At 36.0% G+C, this 22,362-nt stretch overlaps 1 protein-coding gene across 1 annotated transcript in view; it reads right to left on the bottom strand.

Moving 5' to 3' along the window:
- Positions 1 to 2,699: 2,699 nt before the first annotated feature.
- LOC135469833 (VWFA and cache domain-containing protein 1-like) overlaps positions 2,700 to 22,362 on the bottom strand; it is a 34,868-nt gene continuing 15,205 nt past the window's right edge. Inside the window, exons 6-29 of the mRNA XM_064748442.1 lie at positions 21,537 to 21,681; positions 21,177 to 21,312; positions 20,605 to 20,688; positions 20,099 to 20,236; positions 18,230 to 18,330; positions 17,883 to 18,015; positions 16,636 to 16,785; positions 16,252 to 16,375; positions 15,668 to 15,767; positions 15,411 to 15,489; positions 14,979 to 15,074; positions 14,342 to 14,484; positions 14,069 to 14,166; positions 13,542 to 13,625; positions 11,056 to 11,166; positions 10,737 to 10,859; positions 10,385 to 10,484; positions 10,050 to 10,148; positions 9,548 to 9,700; positions 9,019 to 9,134; positions 8,540 to 8,656; positions 7,873 to 8,018; positions 7,402 to 7,632; positions 2,700 to 7,216 (exon numbers count right to left, since the gene is read on the bottom strand). Of these exons, the coding sequence (XP_064604512.1) occupies positions 6,798 to 7,216; positions 7,402 to 7,632; positions 7,873 to 8,018; positions 8,540 to 8,656; positions 9,019 to 9,134; positions 9,548 to 9,700; positions 10,050 to 10,148; positions 10,385 to 10,484; positions 10,737 to 10,859; positions 11,056 to 11,166; positions 13,542 to 13,625; positions 14,069 to 14,166; positions 14,342 to 14,484; positions 14,979 to 15,074; positions 15,411 to 15,489; positions 15,668 to 15,767; positions 16,252 to 16,375; positions 16,636 to 16,785; positions 17,883 to 18,015; positions 18,230 to 18,330; positions 20,099 to 20,236; positions 20,605 to 20,688; positions 21,177 to 21,312; positions 21,537 to 21,681 (3,226 nt within the window). The 3' untranslated portion in view covers positions 2,700 to 6,797. The remainder of the gene's footprint in view (positions 7,217 to 7,401; positions 7,633 to 7,872; positions 8,019 to 8,539; positions 8,657 to 9,018; positions 9,135 to 9,547; positions 9,701 to 10,049; positions 10,149 to 10,384; positions 10,485 to 10,736; positions 10,860 to 11,055; positions 11,167 to 13,541; positions 13,626 to 14,068; positions 14,167 to 14,341; positions 14,485 to 14,978; positions 15,075 to 15,410; positions 15,490 to 15,667; positions 15,768 to 16,251; positions 16,376 to 16,635; positions 16,786 to 17,882; positions 18,016 to 18,229; positions 18,331 to 20,098; positions 20,237 to 20,604; positions 20,689 to 21,176; positions 21,313 to 21,536; positions 21,682 to 22,362) is intronic.

The raw sequence follows: 22,362 nt of genomic DNA, 5'->3' as shown, positions 1-22,362 counted from the left end.
TTTGCAGATGATTTTAAATCTTATTTACGCGCCACAACAACTTACAATAATAACGGAGAATTATGCAACCTGGGTTGAGAACGGAAAATACATTTTAATCCGTGTTCCCAGTTGTGCGGATTTATAATGTTGAATCAAAAATAAGTATCATACAGTAAGATCACAAAGGTTATTTTGGGACACATTCTCTGTCTTTTTTTTTTTTTTTGTAATACATAATAAGGTATTGTCACCACTACAGCAACGCTACGCTACAGTAGGCATACTCCCTACAGTGCATGCGTCGCTCTCTACCTTTCGCTTTATATCACTGCCACCAATACCGTAATAGACAAGCTTGACCTTTAAAGCATGTGAAATGGACATGAGCTTGTTTAGGATAAAGAGGATGCATGCGTATAAAATATTATTAGATACAAAGGTTGAGACGGATTGTTTGTGTTTTCTGACATCACTTCCTGACCACTTTCGCTTTCTCCACTCTCCATACTACAAACGGATTTAACAGATAGAAAAACATCACTAATTGTTTCGGTGTTTAATAAAACTCGCCGCTATATAACGTCAGGGGAAACAAAGCATTCTTCAGTCCCACTACATACAATTAAGTGTTACCATTCATGAGATGTTTCCATGTTCACTGAGTGGCTTGATTTTCTCAACAGTAACATCTATGTGAAATTCGGTGAAACCATATATCAAGTGTGTAGGTATTTCGATGGGTACAAATTGTGCCCGCCTTTTGGCGGACCTATACCTGTTCTCAAATGAATACGACTATATGCAGAAACTAATAAGGAGTAATCCTCACCATGTCTGATCTTTCTTATTCACTAAAAGGTGTATTGATGATCTGCTGGCTTCAAATAATCCATATATGGCCATAAATCCATATATATATATATATATATATATATATATATATATACAGAGGAAATCACAGACTCTCCAGATGGTACATCTTCTATAGGCCTATAGGGGACGCCTACCTGTTTTTTCACAAAACGGTTTCCTCTTCTGCAGACTTTAGAGGGGTAGTTTCAATTTTGACATTGTAAATTATCCTTACATGGACATAAATATACCGAAGGGTCCTGCACATAACGTGTACATATCTCGCCTCGTAGCATTTGTTAGATCATGCGTGTTGTGTGACGATTTCAATCAACGTCACAAATTATTACCGGCATTGCAAAAACTGGTGTGTCAAAGTTATTCCACCAAACGCCTTCACTCCAAGTTTCTTAGTGTTTACAATGACAATTAATAATTCTCTCATCAGTAAATATGTACAGATCGTCCAGAATCTCTGGCGCTCTGCTTCTTGATTGTGTCTAATTCCGCTTAACCGGGGGCTAGGGCCTGTATGTTCATCGCGTTGAATTATATTGCCACGTTGGATATACGAACAGTTGAAATCAACTAAAGCACAACTGAAATACATATTTTGATATTGACAACCGATATTCCAGCATAGTACACGATTTGAATACTGATTTGACTCGCCTAGAACATGTACCTTGCGTCTTTCCAACATAATTGAAAACTGTTGACTGGTTCTCTTTGCATGATTCTGTCCAATTTTCGCACTTGATATACTTTCTTAGTTCTTTGGTGGTTTATGTTATACCTCGTGTTGTGGAATTGGTCTTGCGATTATTAACCTGGAACGTACTTATACTTACATCGTACCATTGACCTTGAGGTTGCTCAAGATTTCTGTACAAACTTTGCTATCGGTGGCAGTGACGCATCCGCTTCAGGGTGTGGGCGCTTTGTATATGAGGCCTACATTCTAAATTTTAGTTTGTCAAATTTAGGCACACACGATTATCTTACACCCCTCACAATCAATCACATTCAATTTCTTTGTGAAATATGACACATGGTATGTCAGTTGACATTCTACGTAAATTTTCGCCAGTCGAGGCTACAACTATCTCTGGTGGAATTTCATCTGTGAAAGGTAAGACTGACGAAGCAGTGTTGCTTTACACCATAAAGAATTTTTTCTCACAAAAGATAAGAATATGCCTTGCGATTGCCTTGACATGGCACGTTCTTATTGGTTGCACAGCTGGAATACAAATGTCTGTTTTGACCCATAGGTTTAACTATGAGCGATGTGCCTAATAATATGCTCTTAAACAGGATTCAATACAAGAAGTCAACAGTGTGTGAATGTCATAAATCTGGTGTCTCAATCACTGACCGAATGACTCCAATTTTTTTATAAAACATATCCAATGATGCCTATAATGCGGTTCCTTGCCAGACTTCAGAGGCCAGTAATTAATATAGCCGTGTTATAATTTTTAGTTCAATGAAATGTTGATTTGTAGCGATACTTGAGGATCAGGCAACGTCAATGTTAAATTTAAATGAACTTTATCGGCCTAATCTTTAGTCTGGATTACATATCTTGCCTTGTATCAAAATCACACTTGTATTAAAAAGGAAACCCTGGTAATAACAATACACTTTTGAATAACCGTCCTCTGCAGAACATAGAAAATACTAAGAACCCTTGCCCTTTCACTTCACAGGCTTGAAGACTTTTTCAGTTGCATGGTAGTCATGTTAATTCTAATCATTATTCAGTATGTTGAGCACCACAGCTGTAGGACTACTCCACCACATTCTTGTTATTAAGCATTGTCTACAACAAAAAAGTGAAAAAATAATGCAGACAAGATGAATTTAATGTTTGATATTTTTTTTTATTAAAAACTAACCACAGGGTTAGACCTTTGTACATACAAGATATAAAACAGCACGGCTATTCCATCATACAAAACAACAAAATTTTGTCACATTTCAAAACGAACAATGAATTTTTTGGCTTTGTTGTAACTTTTCATCATCTACATATTTATAATCATTTTATCAATCATTTAAACCTAAACACTCAAAGACTCTGTTATACAGAACAATGCATCATGCCCACTTTCATTTAACATTTCATTCCACATTCAATACTTCCGCCACTTTCTACTATCAGCCAATGAAAATTTATCTATTGATTACATTTACATATTACCCTTGACGGCCTGCAGCCAATAATAAATGCTGTGGCACAGGTTATGGGTATACATACACTGACGGGACACTGGAGTGATATGTTATCTCTGGACATAAAGGTGCAACAAAATTCTGGAGTATGATCATCATATTTGTTGACATTTTTAGCGGACAAGTAAACCATGTATACGTTCCAAGCACCCAAGTTATGTAAAATTCTTTCTCTCAACTAAATATACGGATTGAGCCTGCTATAAACTTTAATTTTGAAATTTGTTGATTCTAGCACAAAAGATGATGACATAAATTTGTAGTAAGAGTGACCAAAATTGAAGGGTGACATTTTGTCTTTGTTTGTTCTTTAAATAAATGAAATAAACCATCATATGTGTAAGTCAGTCACATAATGTAAGGAGTACAGATTTATTAATATTTCTTTTAAACTGATCTATGACTGAACTATGTACTTGTATTTACAGTCATTCTGCCTTAGTGAACTGGAGGTAAACAACAAGCACTAACGCAGGTCCAAGTAATTTTCATACAAAAGTGGGTAAAAATGATTCTATGTTATCATTAAACAACTGGTTGATTAAAAAAATTTGAAAGCAAACTTAAAGACAGAGACCATGAGCCAATCTACTACAGTATAGGTAGTGGTTATTTCTAATGTCTATGGACAAATTAGAATGACTTTCATTAAAGCCCACAGCAGCAGCACCAGACATGACTAAATCATAAAATTCCCTGAGATTCTGTTGTTCCTAAGAAATGGATCTGAAAGTACTACAACTGTGACACTTTAAATCAAGTATACATATGAATTCAAAACACTGCTTGGTGAAGCAAATTGTAAACATAACCGCTCATCAGCAGCGGCTAATTGTGTATCAACCAGAACGATTTACATTTCATGAGCAGATCATAACAGGAGATTCCATTTCACTGGAAAATTTTCATTTTATCCTTAGCCAGGTAATAGAAACTTTCAAAGAAAATTTTGAATTGCCCTGTTTAAATCTAATGCAACATGTATGAAAAACAAAGAATATTTAAAACAACACCCTCTGCTGAGTAAAACTGGTTGTCAAAAGACACATAAAACATTCTGAAATTGAAAAGACTAACTCTTACCAGCTGATTGAACCATATTACTGTTATAACAAGAGATAATATTTAAGTCAAAGTTAAAAAATAGCTATCAGTAAAATCTTGGATCAACCAATGGCAAAATGGCCCTTTTTTTAAATACCAACCTTGCAGTCTCTTATTAGAGACATTACATGTACTACCAAATGTCATTTCTTTCTGCAAGGTAATAAAATATTACAAAGCAAGACTTGAGTTGTCTGTCAAATACCTGAATACAGCTCCTAACGGGGTTGACCAAACTGCTATAAATGGCTGGACGCAATGGCTAGAAACTGGACGCAACATTTAGACATTTGCAATAATAATGAACCCTGTTTTTGGTTTTAAGGTTACTCTTGGACGTCTTCACAGATTTTTGTTATATCTTCCTATTTACCCATAAGGTCTATGGCAATCTACACAAACCTTTGTTACTATCTTTACTATTTATGGTACAAGCAAAACACTTCAGCAAACAGACATGGACACAGGTAGTTGAACAATGTTATCCTCTGACGTTTACGTATATTTACAAGGTACAGAGAGAAATCTATGCCAGTCAACACTACAGCTAGCACAAAACACTATGGAAAGACACATTTTCTTCATCCTTAAAAGTGAACTGAAAAGGCTTTTAACATTCCTGTTAAAAAAAATTTAAAAAAGGGTGATAGTTTACACTAACTTCTATTATTTTGCATTTCTTATTTGATGAAAACCTTAACCACAAAACTTTAAGATGCCACAGCAGTCCTGTGTAATTCACTCTGTTGTTAACCACAACAACAAAATATACTGAACAGAATGCAAGATTTATTGTACAAATGGAGTTTAAAGTTAATTATCATAGTGGCTTTAGATTAAAATGGATAAAACAGCTTTGTCTAAAAACAGAAGCTATCCCCAGGTAATAATTTCAGAATTACAATAGAAACCTTTGAAGTTCACATTTAAGAGGAATTGAAAAAATAAGTGTGCAACATATATTGCATGTTTTTCACATGGCAAATGTTGCAAAGACACATTTTCAAAGACTGATTTTCATGTCTTCGCCATATTAACAAGTATTAAAGATAACCTTTCTTGTCACATGATCTCCATTTGCACATTCATACGTACATATGTTAATAACTGGCAGGACAGATCAAAGCCTTTTTAAATTTCACGACTAGATACAGTAGAAGGTATTTATTTATTTGATTAGTGTTTTACATCATACTCAAGAATATTTCACTTATACGATGGCGGCCAGCATGATGGTGGGAGGAAACCAGGCAGAGCCCCAGGGAAATCCACGACCATCTGCAGGTTGCTGGAAGACCTTCCCACGTACTAACATTAAAGAAGACCAATAAAAACAGATTACATGTAAAAGCACTCCATGGAAATTCTGATGTTCACAGGTCTGAGCAACTGTGCCATTACACAGTAAATTTGAAGCAAGTCAAAGCCATATTTAAACTATATATTATTTTTTAAAAATTTTTTCAAATTAGGCCTTTTCACAGGGTTTGGTATCCAAAAGTAAATGGTCATATAACAGTCTATAGAAAAAAATTAAAGACATGCCAGAAGCTGGATATTTGCAAAAAAATTTCACACTATGTAGGCCAGTGGACAAGAGCCACTAGGAAACACAACCCTTCACAGTATGACACTGGGTACCAGTATGGAGTATACTTGACAAAAATCTGAATATTGCAGAACAAATCTCTTATTCTTGTACTAACACACATTCTCAGATGACAGTTTTTTTGAATGAAACATGAAAACTACATGTAACATTTGCACATTAAATTCTTTTCTCCCTTTTCCTACAGATGTACAAAATTGAACTATCTGTATGTGATTACCCTGTATGCTTGTGCAGCCAGGATGTGACCAACAGGTATGCAATCAGAGCTCAAAATAACGATTAACCACACAACATATACATGTATACACAAATGAGGTAACAGAGGGCTACATGACAACAGCCATGTTCAACACTGGCTCTTGCAGAATATGACATACAAAGGAAAGTGATAAGCACCTTCGATACAAAGCATGATCCAACTGCATTGGCGACAACCACGGTATTCCGCTGTGGCCAATTTCAACAGGAGGTCCAGAAGTCCAATGCCAAAAGTGGTTTTGGAGCACCCTTTTTTAACACAACTTGTTTAACATATATTTACACCTTTTTGTTTGTTTGGGTCTTTTTTTTCCACACTTTCTCTAAACACCACTTTCAGACACAAATCACTCCCTGCATGCCATAGCTAAAATCAACATCGCTTTCTTCATGCCACTTCTGACACTGTCACTTTCTTTTTGTCATTTGTGGTATCAATATCACTTTCCACTGGCCATTTCAATCACTCATGTAACTTTCTCCTTACCACTAGACACCAGAACAATTACAGGTTTTTGAGAATTTTGAGAAAAGCTCAAATGTGGTGTCCACATATCTCTGTTCTCTCTTACTGTATCTTACTGAAGGAAAATGTTGTCCATCATCTCACTTGCAGTCTGAATTTTACAAACCCGTAAAATGGTTTTGGAAGACCCCGCAGTGACATCTGCTTTTAACTTTAATCAGTCTATTTCCACCATAAAGCTCTCCATTAATATACAAAAAAATGGCTGCCAAGTGAGTTGTGTCCCTAATGAGTGTCCACCATGTGCACTTGGACATTAGCTAAAATGCTGTTAGAAGCCTCAGGAATTGTGTTTGGCAGAACTGTTTGAGGAGGTAGGCTGGTTTGTTCAGGGATGGTTGAGTAACCACCGATGCGGGTCTGGGGCGGAGTGGGGCTTCGACTTCGCCTGCTTGTGGAGGACGGTGGGGGTGGTATTGTTGGAGTCTTTGTGCTCGGGTATGGGGCTGGCTTGTAACGATCTTTTCCAATGATAAGCGGCTCAAGGCATGGAAGACTGGCATGTTCACTGTCCTCGTGAGGGGTCATAGTGCTGTACCCATGGTCACTATCTCCTCCTGCTGGCCTTCTGTATGAGGTGTTCACACGGTATGGAGATATGCTTGCTGGATTCTCAAATGAAGCTAGTACTATGTTTGTATGGCCTGTAAAAAACAAAAAGAAAAATAATATAAATTTAATTAATTCTGAAAATGTTGTATCTGTATCTCTCACATATAGTAGATGTTTTAGTTCACAAACGTACATCTTGTTACGCCATGTTGAGATCAATAACTATTTCAAGTTTTACCTAATCAATAGCTATAAAGATTATATTAGCAGTACCCACCTGTACCTGGTTCTTCATGGATCTCAAAATCCTCTGGTTCATTGTAGTAGTGCGACATGCGATTTGGGTTCTCCTGGATTGTGGTGATGTACTGTCTGTTGTTCCGATGGACATGATGTCTGTAACAGTAAACTCCCAGGGCTAGGACAAGGAAGCAGCCCATGATACCCCCAGCCACCGGCCCCACTGGGGTGGTCTTCACCACAATGCTCTCCTCTTCCTCAAGGGCAACTGTAAGGGTGTAAAGTCAGAGTGTGACCAAATCAGAAATAAGCAAAGAACCCACACTCACTGATAAAATGATCTAATTACAGCCATATATATATCTCCACATCTTTTAAAGCTCTTTCCTGTTCCTGATATTTACAAAAAACCTGTCACACCATGCTGAAATACCATGTGTGAAAACATTGGAGAAATACATCAGGCACAAATTGGATGTTAAATCTGTTACAAAGTGCGTACACTTACATCGCACTTGGTCCCCATAAGGAGTGATGGCACCAACCACACCTCCAAAGCAAACTCTCTGACTGGCGCAATATGGAGTGGTTAGAGGGGTCTTGCCATCTGGCTGACTCTGGCACCACTCACAGTCAACCACACCCAGACAGTCTCTGCATGAACGAAAACATTATAACCTGGAGTTATTTAAAAATTTGGAGGAGTGAAAATATGTGAGAAATTTTAGATCTTTAAGTGATAATTGATAATCACCAAACAACCTCTTCTTCAACCTTTTTGCATGTTTGCAAGGTGTTTATTTAAGCAAAGTCTGAGGGCATTATTCTGTGTAGGCCGATACAATTATACTTTTTGTGATGCCATGAAACTGGCCAATCCAACCAATGTAGTTTTGTCTCCAAAATCAAATTAAAAGCATTCATAAATTGCACTTAAAGTTGCTCTTTCATATGCGATCAGGTTGAGGAATTAGAGTAGGCTGATTCCCTAATATTCTATAATTTACATTTTCACTGAGAAGAGTAAATTCAATACTGTAGATTTACACTTTATGGACACAAAGAGAATAAGATCAGAGTTCGTCATCAAATCAAAGTGTTCCATCTCTGGACATTTTTATCACTATAATATGTGTTATAAGAATTTCAAATCTTAAATAATTGAAAGTACTCACAGCTTTGATGTTCTCTCCTCACAGTTCACCTTGAAGCACTGTTCCAGGTTGGCTGTAACTGTTGAGTCTACCAGAGCAAGATAGGTTGCTTCTGGTACTGGGTGACAGCTGGGATTCCTGTTTAAAACATGGAAATAATGTCATGCCCTCCTTGCTATTGATACAGTACCTTGTAGCCCACAGTAAGAAGTACTTTCCAGTGACAAACCTAACTTAACATGCAAGTGTTATTTCATGTTTACCACAATGGGATATTAATGTAATTTACACAGGTCTACATATCTGTTGAAATTTCAATGCTAGGAGTAATTAACAGTTCTTCTAGAACAAAATGTAGACTACTGGTATTTCCGTTAGCATCTGTTAAAGACAATATAAGTATTTACTTATTTATTGGATTAGTGGATTTCTCTGGCAGCCTTGTCAGTACAGTGAATATTACTAAAAAACAGATGAAGGATGAATTATTCAATACTCACAAATCTTCATCATCTAGTAGTTTGCCTGTGCAGAAGTTCATTTCCAACTGGCACTCACAAGGACACTCACATTCATTCTGTTCCATTCGATGACAATTCAGACAGAGCCTATCCACCTGTTCAAGAAGAAAATTAGTTGATCACCAATGTCTCTTCAGGTCTTAATATAGGGCATAACCAAAATGGCTTTTAGCCAAAGATGTACAAACTGAGTCTCTGATGCATGTAAATTAAACTACAAAAGTACTGTACCATACACAAATTTACCAGCCCATACCAAACTGACACAGTTGAATACTACACAGAAGACCTCAGGTGCAGACTTTTTGTTTAATCTCTTGACCTTAGAGAATGTTGTGTCTTTGAAATAAGTTTAAAATTAGATTATTATTACATGTATATCATTATGTGGTGACATTAATTAGTAGAAATTTATAATGACAACATTCAGAATAAATATTATGTCTTCCCTACAATCTTTCTCATGAAAGTACACCTTTAAAAACATTTCAAGCATAGGTCTACTAACCATGCTACATGGGCAAAATGCTGTTGCCATGTCACAGGTTTGATTGACAATGCCGATGAAGGTGTTTGTTCCAGGTACAGCTGCTATCTGATAGCGAGAACAGTGCTCCCCATGTACAAGATTTGTCAATGTGACGTCCAGACTTGTGCTAAACTGAAAAAAAGAAAGGCACATTGTGCATGTAGATAAGATACTGATTTTTTGGTGTAAAACTATTACAAAAAGATACTGATGTGTGTGTACGCAACTACTACCTTAGTAGGCAACATAGCACACTCAGTGCACTAACTAAATGACTACATTCATCTCAAAAAGTCTTACTTCCTGACAGACTTAAGACTGTAAATATAATTTGTTATTCAATTGATTGTTGATTAGATCCAAACTGAAGAATTTTACCCAATTGTAGGTTTCTTATTGAATATCCTAAAGAAATCATGACCGTAGTTAAGGAAAATGCTTAACTTATTTACACATATACAGAAACACTTAATATACTCACATTGTAGAATCTCTGGATTGTTCTATCACTGTATCTGTTACAAAGTCTCTTTGTAACAAATCCTTTGTGGTTAAGAATATCATTGGCCACTAAAGGTTCCTGACAAAAAAATAAAAAAGAGAAAAATCATGCAAATGTATGTTCAGGCATTATACATTAAAGCTAACATGAGGAAGAGTTTGCGTAACACAGATGTCACTACTTGTACTGAAAGGTTTTCATCTATTAACATTAGTAATGTATCATATTCACTGGATACCCTTGGATTAAGCTCAAAAATATATTTCTCTGACTTGGAAATTAAAAAAAAAACAACACGAATTAAAACAGCTCACCTTATGTGTGATGTGTTGCTGTTCCAAAGGTCCCTTTCCATAGGCTTCAATCAGACCTGGGTGAGCTATAAGATATCCCTGGTTATCCATCATAAAACATCTGCAAGACATCATAGTAAATTTTCAACTGCTACAATTTCAACTGCTATGCCATTTAATTGACAGATCTAGTGAAATCTAATCTCTAGTGAAAATTGTTGAAACCTGGAACTTTCAAAACATATATACATGTATATGTGATGAAAGAGCTGAAATAAATTTTGTGTTGCAGTTATCAGCCTAATATCGTGAGTGCTTTTACCTTGTGCATGTGGTCAGCACTGACTACAAATCATACCATGTGTTGGACTACCTTATGTTAGGCTGCTCACAAGCTGGTATGTTCTCTGCCATCAACTTGTAAAAGTAGCCCATGGTGACATCCATCCCCATCACAGCCATGACCTGATCCCAGTCACTATGTAAAGGGGGTTGTCTACAACAAAATGTTACAAATGTATTTAATCCTTATAGATGCATAGTCAAAACATTATTTAGGTTCGAAGATCAGCTTTACTAACAAAATAAGTCATTTCTTTTGTCTTAAGGTTTATATCACAAACATGCGTAATTAGGAAAGTTGAAAGCAGACACCACAATTAGGAGAATTTGTTAGGATGAGGGACACTGACCTTCCTTCAAAGATGGTATGGGCAATAGTAACAATATAACCACCCCCACCACTGTCTAGATAGGGAGCTGTCATTGTCACATAAGCTGGAAACTCCAGAGCCCTTTGGAACCTGAAACAACAATTGTTACAAATCAAAATTAACATGTAGTCTTATTTCATGAAATGGCATAACATCCATAACATTTCATTTTTCATTTATTATTTTATTGCGGAAACATTTTAAATATTTCAAAAACACATTCATTCGATTTTGTTCCTTGTCATTTTCACGGTTGCTGTCAGATACTAAATCTAGCACTGCAAATGTGCTTGTACATTAATGGTACAAAGCAAATCTTGCAATAACAATCAATACCTATTCATAATTATGAATATGGTATGATAGCTTATATGTCAAAGGAGAGCTATATAAAATGGTTGTGACAATAATAAAGCAAATGCATGTGCATTTGCTCCATTTCCTACTTTTGGCGTGTGACCCATGTGTTACCGTAAATGCCTTTTTATTTGTAGGCATAAACTTTTGCAGATTTGGTAAGAACACACATTCGCAAGAATCAACTTTCACGGATCTTACTGAATTTTTGGACAACTGATAAACGGAAATCACTTTTCAAGATAGAAATGTCAAGTAATAAAATGTCTCCAGCATTCAAGTAACAGTGTTATCATTTAAACTTGTTTGTACCTGTAAGATGTGACAAAAATTCCATACAATACAGTAACTTGATCAGACAAAGGAAGGTTATCCTAAGCTTTTAATCTTTATAAGACAAAGCCCTTATCTGCTGTGTGATCAAATATTCGAGTGAAGGATACGACGAAGGATTAAATGTGATATAAATAAATCCCACTGTTTAATTCTCATGTATCAGCATTGTGAGTGAAACTATGGGTGAACTGTGACAGATCTGAGTAAATTTCTCAGAAATTATCATAATGAAAAGGAAGTTTGAAGTGCGGAAACCCCCGAGCGATGTATCAGGCGCCTTGGAAAGGCAATCTGACTGGTAGGCAAAGGACAGTCAATAAAAAAAACAGCCTTTCTCATTGTGTACATATTGTATCACGTACACAGTACAAATTATCGATTTGTATGTCTCTAACCATGCCAATAAATCATCAACAACAACGTCGCACTGTGGCGATACTTAGACAGAGCTAAGCCTCCTTAAAAGAAAGCATGATTAACTGACGATCAGTTAAGCTGGATTTGTGAAAGCCGGAATACATTCTAATTAGGTATTTCTAATTAATGTGATTGACAAAGTCGTAGAACTGTAGTGCTTGTTAGCGAACTTATAACTGCAACGCATGCTACATTAATAAATTAGTTACATGGGCTTTATATTTGATGGCACTTATATTTGCGAAAATGTGTTTGCCGCGAAATCTGCGAATGTTAGTACCACGCGAAAAAAAAGGCATTTACAGTATTTGATACTCTAGGCTTGAGCAAGTAAAAAAAAAGAGTAAAAAAAAAAAAGTAAAAAGAAATGGATTTTTCTATGAATAATGGAAGAGGTTTTCTTTGCTTGCAAGTTTGATTCCAAAGGCGCGTGATGTTGTTGTAGCATTACTTCCACGCGTGCGTGTGACTTCACCAGCAATGCAGAACATATTTTGCTCAGTGTGACGGGCATACCTCATAAAGGGATTAATATCTGTACCCTTTCAGTAAATGCTGATAATCAGATTATTGAATGGCTATAAAGCAATGTCTGGAACTGCAGGGAATGAGGTTTGACTTACCTGCACGCTAAGATGTGAGAGTTGAGATGAACTCACTCAATCGTTTGAGAACAGCTTCTTAATTTTTTTTTTCCTCTTTCCTTCATTTAATACACTGACTTCGCATGATATACATTAAAATGGTGAACATTATTATTATTTTTTTTTTGTTTTGTTCAGTAGCTATAACGCGGTCACGTGATTGGGTTGACAATCATCTGCAGTCCGCCACTTTAATCTGACGCATCTAAGTTCCAGGAGTTATTTCTAATATGAGCAGACATACACAAATTGAATACCAAATGCGTTGCAGGTTTTTTCTTATTCAAAAATGAAGTGGATGAAGCTACATTACTTGAAAACAGCTTAATTGTGTAAATGCTTAACATGCATCAAGTTCTATAATCAGCTAGCTTCACAGGATATTACTCATAGGACGGTGCTGAAATGCTTGAATCCTTAGGTAACAAAAAATCTCATGGGTTTATAGTAGACTAACAATAAGAAAGCATTGAAAAAACACATTTTGTATTGATAAAACTTTGTTCATTATTAAAATCATGACCTGTAAGATAGACTGTAGCTCTATATACTATAGCTTTATAAACTGGATCGCAAAATCATTTCATTATAGGGCGAGGTAGCCTATAACGTGTGCAATAACCTGTCCTTAAAGCGGCGCACTATAGCAAGGCTACACTGTATTTCTACTTTTTTCAAAGGGCTGTGGTAGAAGATATTCCCAGTACTCACCACATTCTCTTTGTGGGGTCATATGCTCTGTCCAATAGTGTGCCCGGGTACATAGACATTACTCCACTTGGGGTAGCAATATACCTACAACAAATAATTACACAAGTTAAAAAGACTTGATTAAATTTTTATAAAATCTGTGGTTTATAATTCTAAATACAAGTTTGACCTGACTGACAGACAATTACTCCCATTACATTATTCTGCAAGATTTCCTAATATAAGGCATATAGAACCCCTTTTATATTAAAAACTTCATATACAAACATCAAACCAAGGTGAAAGTTTTGATATCAGTTATTCAGTTGAATATCACTATCATTCAGCTGTCCACATGAAGACTGATTGATTAGTGTTAACTCTGTACTCAAGAATTTGTCATGTGTATGTTTAGGAATGAAGTAAACTGGTGTGACCCATAAAGAGGAAGCTGAATTCATAACATCAACCCAAATATAGTACCAAAGATCCAGTAAGAAATGTTTTCTTCAGCCCTTGTTTCAAGGTCTACTTAGCATATATCTCACCTCCTGAGGATGAAGTCATCTAATGTTCCAGCCTTCACACGGCGTAACCAGTTAGAATTTATCTTCGATATCACTGCCACATCGTCACGGATTTTATCCTGGAAACAGTAAGGAAGCAATATTGATTAATACATTCTTTAGAAAGATTTTTTCACGACAGGACAAAAATGATGCAAGATTTTTTTAAATAGCTTATTCTACAATCTGCTTGAGCAGAAAACTTCAGCAAAAAGAACTTATTAACACTATTATTGTTGTACCTATGTGACATACCTTTAATCCTGGGTTGGCTATTAATCTGGTATTGTCCTTGAGGTAAGCCAGATAACCCTTGACCATACGTTTAGTCTCCTGCTGACTCAAGTGTTCATAAGGCTCCTTAAAGCTGCTGGCTGAGAGAAACAAGGAGCTCATACCTGACAAAAACAAATGTGTGGTCAGGTGAGCTGTTTAGACTGAAACATCAGTAGGTTGATATTTTTTTTTCATTATTTCACAAAATAATTCACAAAATTAGTTTACATCATAAAACATTAGTAATCAAAAACAAAGAAGAAAATAAAACTTTGTTTTTGTTGAATTTTACCTTCAACATACATCATTAACTTCACTGATGCTTTACACATGTATTAAGTGAGTCATTATACCTTATTTAAAGTGTTCACGGAACAATACAAGAACTTTTCATTGCTGAAAGAGAAGATGACTTATCTGACATGGAATTCGTCTGACGTGGAATTCCTCCGTCAAGAAAAAATTCCCAAAGCAATGTCTCACTTGGAGTACACTACTTTCAAGCATTCCACACATGTACAAAGATACCTCATACTCAAAGAATGTCATTTTTATCCAGAGCTGTTACATTTACCATAGAAGATAAGCAAGTACATGTATCTCATAGTTATCTCACCTAGTGTGGCAACTTGTTTCATATGCATACACATATGTATGTTGTCAGTTGTGAGGAGATCCAGTCTGTGGTACATCAGATCAGCTGAGCTAGTCACTGAAATACAAACACATTCATTACAAACCCATAAGAGCAAAGCTATCTCTTCTTCTACAAAGACAACCAGCAACAATTATATATAATATACATAATAATATATATAATAACTAATTATATTACAATTACTACCACTAGCATTAGAAGCAATAGCAGATAATGTTTTATTCATCTATTTTTTTGTTGTTACTTTTTGTTGTTGATTGATCTGTGTCCTGTCAAGCTTTAACAATGAAACAAACACAGAAATTCTTTAATTCTTCAAATCTCTGTGATAAACACATTTAAAACTCGCCAGTTTTTCATATTATTGGAAAGTAGGGAGGTTGTACTTACAATGTGCATCTTTGAGTTCAATAATGACTGGGTTGTTGCTGAACACCTTAATCACCACAATGTATGGACTGTTTTCAAGCTGTGATGAAACAAATGCACACAAAAAGATATGTGATATGGCAGACAAATATAATGATAAGACCAAATAAACCTGTATGTCCAAATCCACATACGAGTTCGAGTAAAAGAAGATTAGATTCAACAACCAAGTTCATTTATCTACATACAGGATCATTTATAAAAATGAATCCACCCACCTTTTTCCATATATATTTTGCAAATTTTTTATCTTCAGGCTCAGATTCTGTTGCATTTCCTTGCCTCTTCGCTTTTAAAATTTGCTCGCCTTCTGGATCCCTGGAGTAAAAAAATTGTATGTATGTCCCCAGAGACGAACAGAAAAAAATAAAATAAGACTTGAAAAAAAAAAAACATGTTGCAGTTACTTGGTTGGAAAGACCTGTGAGATCTCATTTTCAAGAAATTATCTTTTGTAACACTACCAATATAAAGTTTAACTGATAATCTACAAAATGATAAAAGCTGTTTTCAATGTTACTGAGAAATGATGATTAATGGAAGCAACAAACACCTTAGAAAGTGCATATGCCTGGGAAAGAACAGATTACTTTCTTCATTACTATTAATTATGTGCCAAATAATTGATACTGAAATTAAAGTTCTGTACTTAAATGATATACATAAAAGTTTAGAAGTTAATGATTTACAAGTGAAAGACAAACCCAAATCATATCTGATATTTTTTGTTCTGATGTGTTCAAAGCCTGGTGAGTAATCATAATGTTAACGATTTCAAGTGAAAGACGAACCTAAACCTTACCTGATCATTTTTGTTCTGATGCGTTCAAAGCCTGGTGAGTACTCATAATGCCTTATGTCTGTATGCATGGGCTGGAAACTTGTTTTCAGAGGACGTGTCACAGAGGGATGCATTATAGTGTAGCCTGACAGAGTACAAAGTAAATATGCACTGATTAACACATTTGTGTAAGGAAACCACAACCTGATAATATGAAACAGTATGTTTTTCATTTAAATATGTAGAAAGACAAATCATGAAACACAATGACCAGTCAATGGATTGAATGATAATGAATTTTTTTCCTGTATTTCAAATACAACAGCGGCAACACATCATCCAAAATTCAAACAAGGAACTTAACATTAAATTTATGAATACAACATCTTGGTTAAATTCCTCTACCTGCAGTGTCTATGATGAAAGCATAGGAGCCATCCCCTTGATTGTAGTAGGTGATGTCCTGGGCAATATCCTCCATGTGAAGGTCTACTCCAACCACTCCGACCACACTGCCCTCATAGAAACAGGGCTGGCTAAGACTCAGGGTTAGCGCTGTAACACACAAAGGATCTCCAATCGGTGACTTTGAGAACTCAAACTTGTGTAACTACATTAGAAATTCTCATTTAATATTGTGAGAAGAATATTGATACAACAATAAGAATTGATACACAACTCAGGCTTTCTCTGATATTTCAGGGTCATCACTTAAAACTGATTTATCCCATAAATGCTGTGAACTTAATTCTCCTTAAGGCTAATGAGCTTTGACCTAAATGATATCATGGCTTCCTTTCCGGCCGTACGTGGGATGGTCTGCAGCAACCTGCGTATGGTCATGGGTTTTTCCCAGGCTCTGCCCGGTTTCCTCCCACCATAATGCTGGCTGCCGTCGTATAACTGAAATATTCTTGAGTACGGCGTAAAACACCAATCAAATAAATAACTAAATACACTCTCCATCAAACAGACTAACTTTCTTTTCAGTTATGTCCTTCATTTCACAAATGATCCTTGATGAGAAGGTACAGGTTTAACATTCATAGCTACCTTATTCATTCAAGATATCTTTTTTAACAAGCATAAGCTGAATCAAAATCCACATATACATGGTTGATTCAAGATGTTAAAGATGAAGTGTAAAGCTATATAGTCAACAGACTTTTGTTTCTGATTGTGAAAGTTTTCTTAAACAAAAAATTCAATAAGTATTTTCAACGCACACATTCTAAAATCCAAGGGGAATAAGCCATGGCATTTTGAGCAAATTAAAAGATGTCAAGATTTGTGCTCTTTATTTAAGGCCATCCATAAGCAAAAAACTGCAGGCAAGTACACGAAGTAATAGAAAAATACGCTATCATCACTATTTATTACTCTGATAACTTTTTCAATTTTAGATGAAATACCCTTGTCGTTCACCTTTATGTTCTACCTCTCTGAATTGGAACAAGTGTCTTAAAAAATATTATAAACAATTTACAAATTCTACAGCTTCATTCTACACAGTTACACAAACACGAGTCATACCTGGGTCAAGGCTTCACTCTTATAACAGTATTTGGCAAACTATCACCTTGGTGAAGCTTAACCTCTATCAATCTGAAAGTTTTTAACACTAAGGTAATTTTAACACTAAGGTAATTTACCCTGATCTGCCAGATCTGACACAGGTAACAGGAAAACTGGCTCTGTAGGTGTTGTGTTGTTAAAAGACAGGTAAAATCGTCCAACAGTAGATCCCAGGTCTCTTGTTGTATTGATGGCCATCATGGTTCCCTTCTGCATAACATGTAGACAATTTTTTGTGTCAGTCATCAGTGAAGCACTGGCCAAATGATTAATGCTACTATTCATATTACTGTATCAGTAATCAGTAAAGCTTATTATCTAATAAATCCTTGCAGGTTTACTATACACATTTGTTGTTATCTTCTGTTTACCATGTAACCACAAATCAATTTGAAAAATTACATGACTGGTGGGTAAGACATACCGGTGGAGGTTTGTCATGATTGTATTGGACATCATAGTTAGGGAAGTTCTGACTGGCAATGTCCTGCATGAAACTCTTCTCATACATGATAGGTTTACCATCTGTAAAACAAAACTCAACAAACTCAACGGTCAATATGTAAACAAATGTCAAATCCATAAAATTATAGAACTGAACCGTTGACGAATTCAAGTGTACTTGAAGTGAAAGACAGCACCTGCCTAATGTTTATGTCCACTGAAAGACTACCATTCAAAGTATCTTAAACCAAAGTGTCTTGACACAGCTTCATCACGTCTCCATTATCGAGAGCAGTGTGACATCACCTTTACTCTAGCTCTCTAACGTCAAAGGTATTTCCCATATAATAGCCTAAGCAGTAACCTAGGGCATTAAATTTGTGGACTTTGGCAATGAAAGACCTAGTGATAAATGGCTTTCTCGAAAATTGGACATACTGGAAAGATATTTCTTCCACTGTGTGAAGTGTTGATACAGTAAGCCTATATAATTTATACAGTTTACGAGAAGCCAGCAAATGCAAGGCAGCCTGCAGAGGGGTTCTACTAGAGCCCGTAATTCTGACTCCTGTTAAATGTTTGCAAAATTACAACAGGATTCATGGTCAATTCTGACTCAAATGGATATAAAGCTAAGTGCCACTGAGGCTGATCTAGGCATTTGACTGTCGCCGGATTTTATGCTTTAATTTTATAATGGTGGCTTCTAAGATGAGAGCAGTGCTGACCTTGTTTTTGTGGATGTCAGAGAAAGCACCTTGGCTTAAACATGGCAATTCAGTAATTTTAGTGTATTTTATAAAAGAAAACAGAAAAAAACACCCCTCGTATGCAAGAAAGACAAAGGGCAAAATTTAAATTCTTCAGTTCAAATAAATTCAGACAAAAATAAGATTTAATTAATTTGAAGCGTTGTCCGATGAGACGCCGTCTTCTCATTCCCATAAACCTGATCGGCAACCCTAATGAATATTTCACTGAATCTGATATTTGTTACTTAGCAACTGCATGCTGACCCTAATGTGAACAACAAAAAATGTATATGTATAATTTGCACAGCCTGTCTAAGAAGGTCTAAGGTCTACTGGGGAGATGAATGCGGTCTGAGACATGCTGCTGTATGACATAATTTGTGATATCGTCGTTGAATATCACACAGCTTGTAAATCAACTGATTTTACATCTGTGGTGGTCGATAAATGATACAGACCTGTCCCACAATAGTGTGAACTGGCACTTCGGCTATATGTAAATGAATCGTTGTCAACAAATATCAAAATTTTGTCTTATGCAGTAGTTCTTTGTTATCATATGTCACTTCATGGAATGAATGGGTAACGGCTACGTCACAGCTTAGGCCATGCAATCTAATAGCAACACATTTGACTGAATAAAATTCAAGCTGGCTACCTCAATTCACACCAGCCATTTGTGCAGTATTATCATTTTGTTCTACATGTTATTCTGTGAAGTCTCATTAAAATAATAAGGAATCCTACTTTTAGAAAGCCTAACTATCCTGCTTTCGACTGAAATATGTTTTAGCCAGGTGCTGTCTTGTCCTTTAATTTTTTACAAACATGAAATATGCATACATGCATATATGAAAATGCATTTCTCCACTGCTTGACCAAAGTAAATCTGCTTCTTACAAACAGGACATTTTTATGACGAGAGAATGTAATTTTCTTGAGCAGCATAAAAAAAATATTGAGCCACTACTACAAAATTCACTACTGCAAAGCAATTCTGAAAAATCTACATTGGTCTAGCTGGCATGAAGGTAATAGTATCTGTAGCTAGCCTTCCTCTGTTAACTGTACATCTGGTTTATTGAATGATCCCTCACCATCTATTACAGCATAAGTATTGATGATAACTTTGTGCTGTGTCCGAGAGTTGTGTGTGGCAATCATCTCCATGACTTCCCGGGCCTCCGTCAGGGACGACAATAATCCACGGCTGATGTATATAATCATTGTGTTCTCTGTAATGTTAAAATTAACACATGTGATAAGAAAAACTGTTCCGTTTACTTACCTATTCTTTTCACCTGTACTTAAGAACTGGCAAAATATGTTTACAACTTTGGCAATAATAATTCTTCATCCCTTTTAATTTTTACACCAAAGCCACTTCTGTTTTCCAGCAATTTCTGGTCATAAGCCAATATACACAGCATGTCATAAATGTGGGTTATTTTAACTCAAACCCTAAGCAATCAATTTCTCTTTAACAACTTATTTAACTATTTAATAATTTAATAATTTAATTAATTTAATTTTCCAGAGTACCAATTGACACAAATCATGTGTCAAATAAGAGTGTTTCATAACAAACCCAAAGGACTCGTACCCAGAATAGCTGTACCCTCTGTTTTCAAACTATTCTCAATGATTTCAAAAGCCTCCTGAAATCCCAGGGAATGATTTGTTGCAGCTGAAAATAACAATACATAGTTTAATATAACAGTGTGTCTTGGACAGTTCACAGTGCCTGTTATATTAATTTCATGAATGAATGAGATTCTTGCACAGGTTACACGTACATGCACTTGGTAAAAAGGATGGAACAGATGTGCACTTCAACAAGTGCCCATCCCAATTCATTTTAGAGTAGTAAAAATTTTAGCAATATAAAACGAATTGCCGTTGGTTCTCAAACCAGACCTGCAAATTTGAAATGCTACTTGGCTGTAACCTGTCCTCTATGATTGTCAAAATGTTCAAAAGTCCAAAAAAAAAGCTAAAAATGAAACAATACTAAAAATTATTATTAAGATCAACTATCACAATATAACAGTAATCAACCCTTAGTGAGACCCCTTAGTGAGATTTTTAAGATCGAGTGTCACACAATATAATAGTAATCAACCCTTAGTGAGACTCGCATCTCTTTACGTGAATCTACACAAGGTAACAACTTACTGTCTTGCTTTTCTAAGTTATCAATGAACTTGGAGAAGAGCAACCTGGCCTCTAGGGAGAAGGGTGCAAGGGTATGGGGAAGACATCGATCCTCCCTGGGGTATGAAACCTTAGACGCCAAGCCCAGCACCGACACCTGTGACAAAAGTTCACACACTTTCAGGTCCTGTTACACGGTAAAGCTTGTGGCACACAAAGTAAGTTTTACTATTAAAAATCAAATTATATGCTACATACTGGCATTGCTCAAACTGTAAAAGCCATTCAAACACAGATCAGTTATAGTAGTGTTGAATTGCATGGCAAAAAATCACATTACATAGTACATCAAGCCTGCTGTTCTTTCTAAAAGCAACTTACCATGTCTCCGTCGGCTATGATGTTAAAGAGATGTTTAGCTATGGCTTTGGCCAGTACCAGCTGGTTAGCACTAAGAGAGTTGCCATGGTCCATAATTATCACCAAGTGTTTGGGCCAGGGCTGGACAGTTGAGAGGAACACTTCACTGAAACATAGAACCACAGCATCAGTAGTATCGATGAAGTTACTCACTTTGACAGATTCTGAGAGTCCTATAAATATTAGAAAGGTGTTTTAAATATTTGTTATTTACTTATTTATTCGACTGATGTTTCACTCTGTACTCAAGAAGATTTAATTTATATGATGGTTGCCAGCAACTCGCACCGACTGCAAATGCAATGGTGACAATGGTGACAGAGAGTTGTTTGTGACACTTCAACTTATGATTCACTGACTGCTCTGCACCGACTGTTCTCTAGTTCAGGTTGACTGGCGCTGTTCATTCCATCATAGTTGTGGACCCTGCGAAAAAGTGTTAGGAGTAGCATTTTTGCAGATCTAATTTTGCTGTTGCTATGATAACAGAAGCGTGTTCTTCAACGCTGAAGGTATGTTTGGTCTTGGAATTGAAAGACTAAATACAACAGATTCATTGACACTAAATGACATCCTAACAGTGTTGATTGTTCCGGCCGAAAATGACCAAGTCTTGCGACAACACTTTGATTATGGGAAAATCAAGTAAAAATACAGACTTCACAAACATAGACATGCATGGATATTGACTTAAACACGATTGTAAACTAATTTGGCCTATTTGTTGCTGCCCCAGGTGAATTTTTTGTGACCTGTTGCTGACAGATACATAGGCATTATTTCAACC

Source organism: Liolophura sinensis, chromosome 7 (genome assembly GCF_032854445.1).
Source record: "Liolophura sinensis isolate JHLJ2023 chromosome 7, CUHK_Ljap_v2, whole genome shotgun sequence".
NCBI classification, from domain to species: domain Eukaryota; kingdom Metazoa; phylum Mollusca; class Polyplacophora; order Chitonida; family Chitonidae; genus Liolophura; species Liolophura sinensis.
The sequence above is the reverse complement of the archived record's forward strand: the minus strand, read 5'-3'. Positions and strand labels throughout refer to the sequence as shown.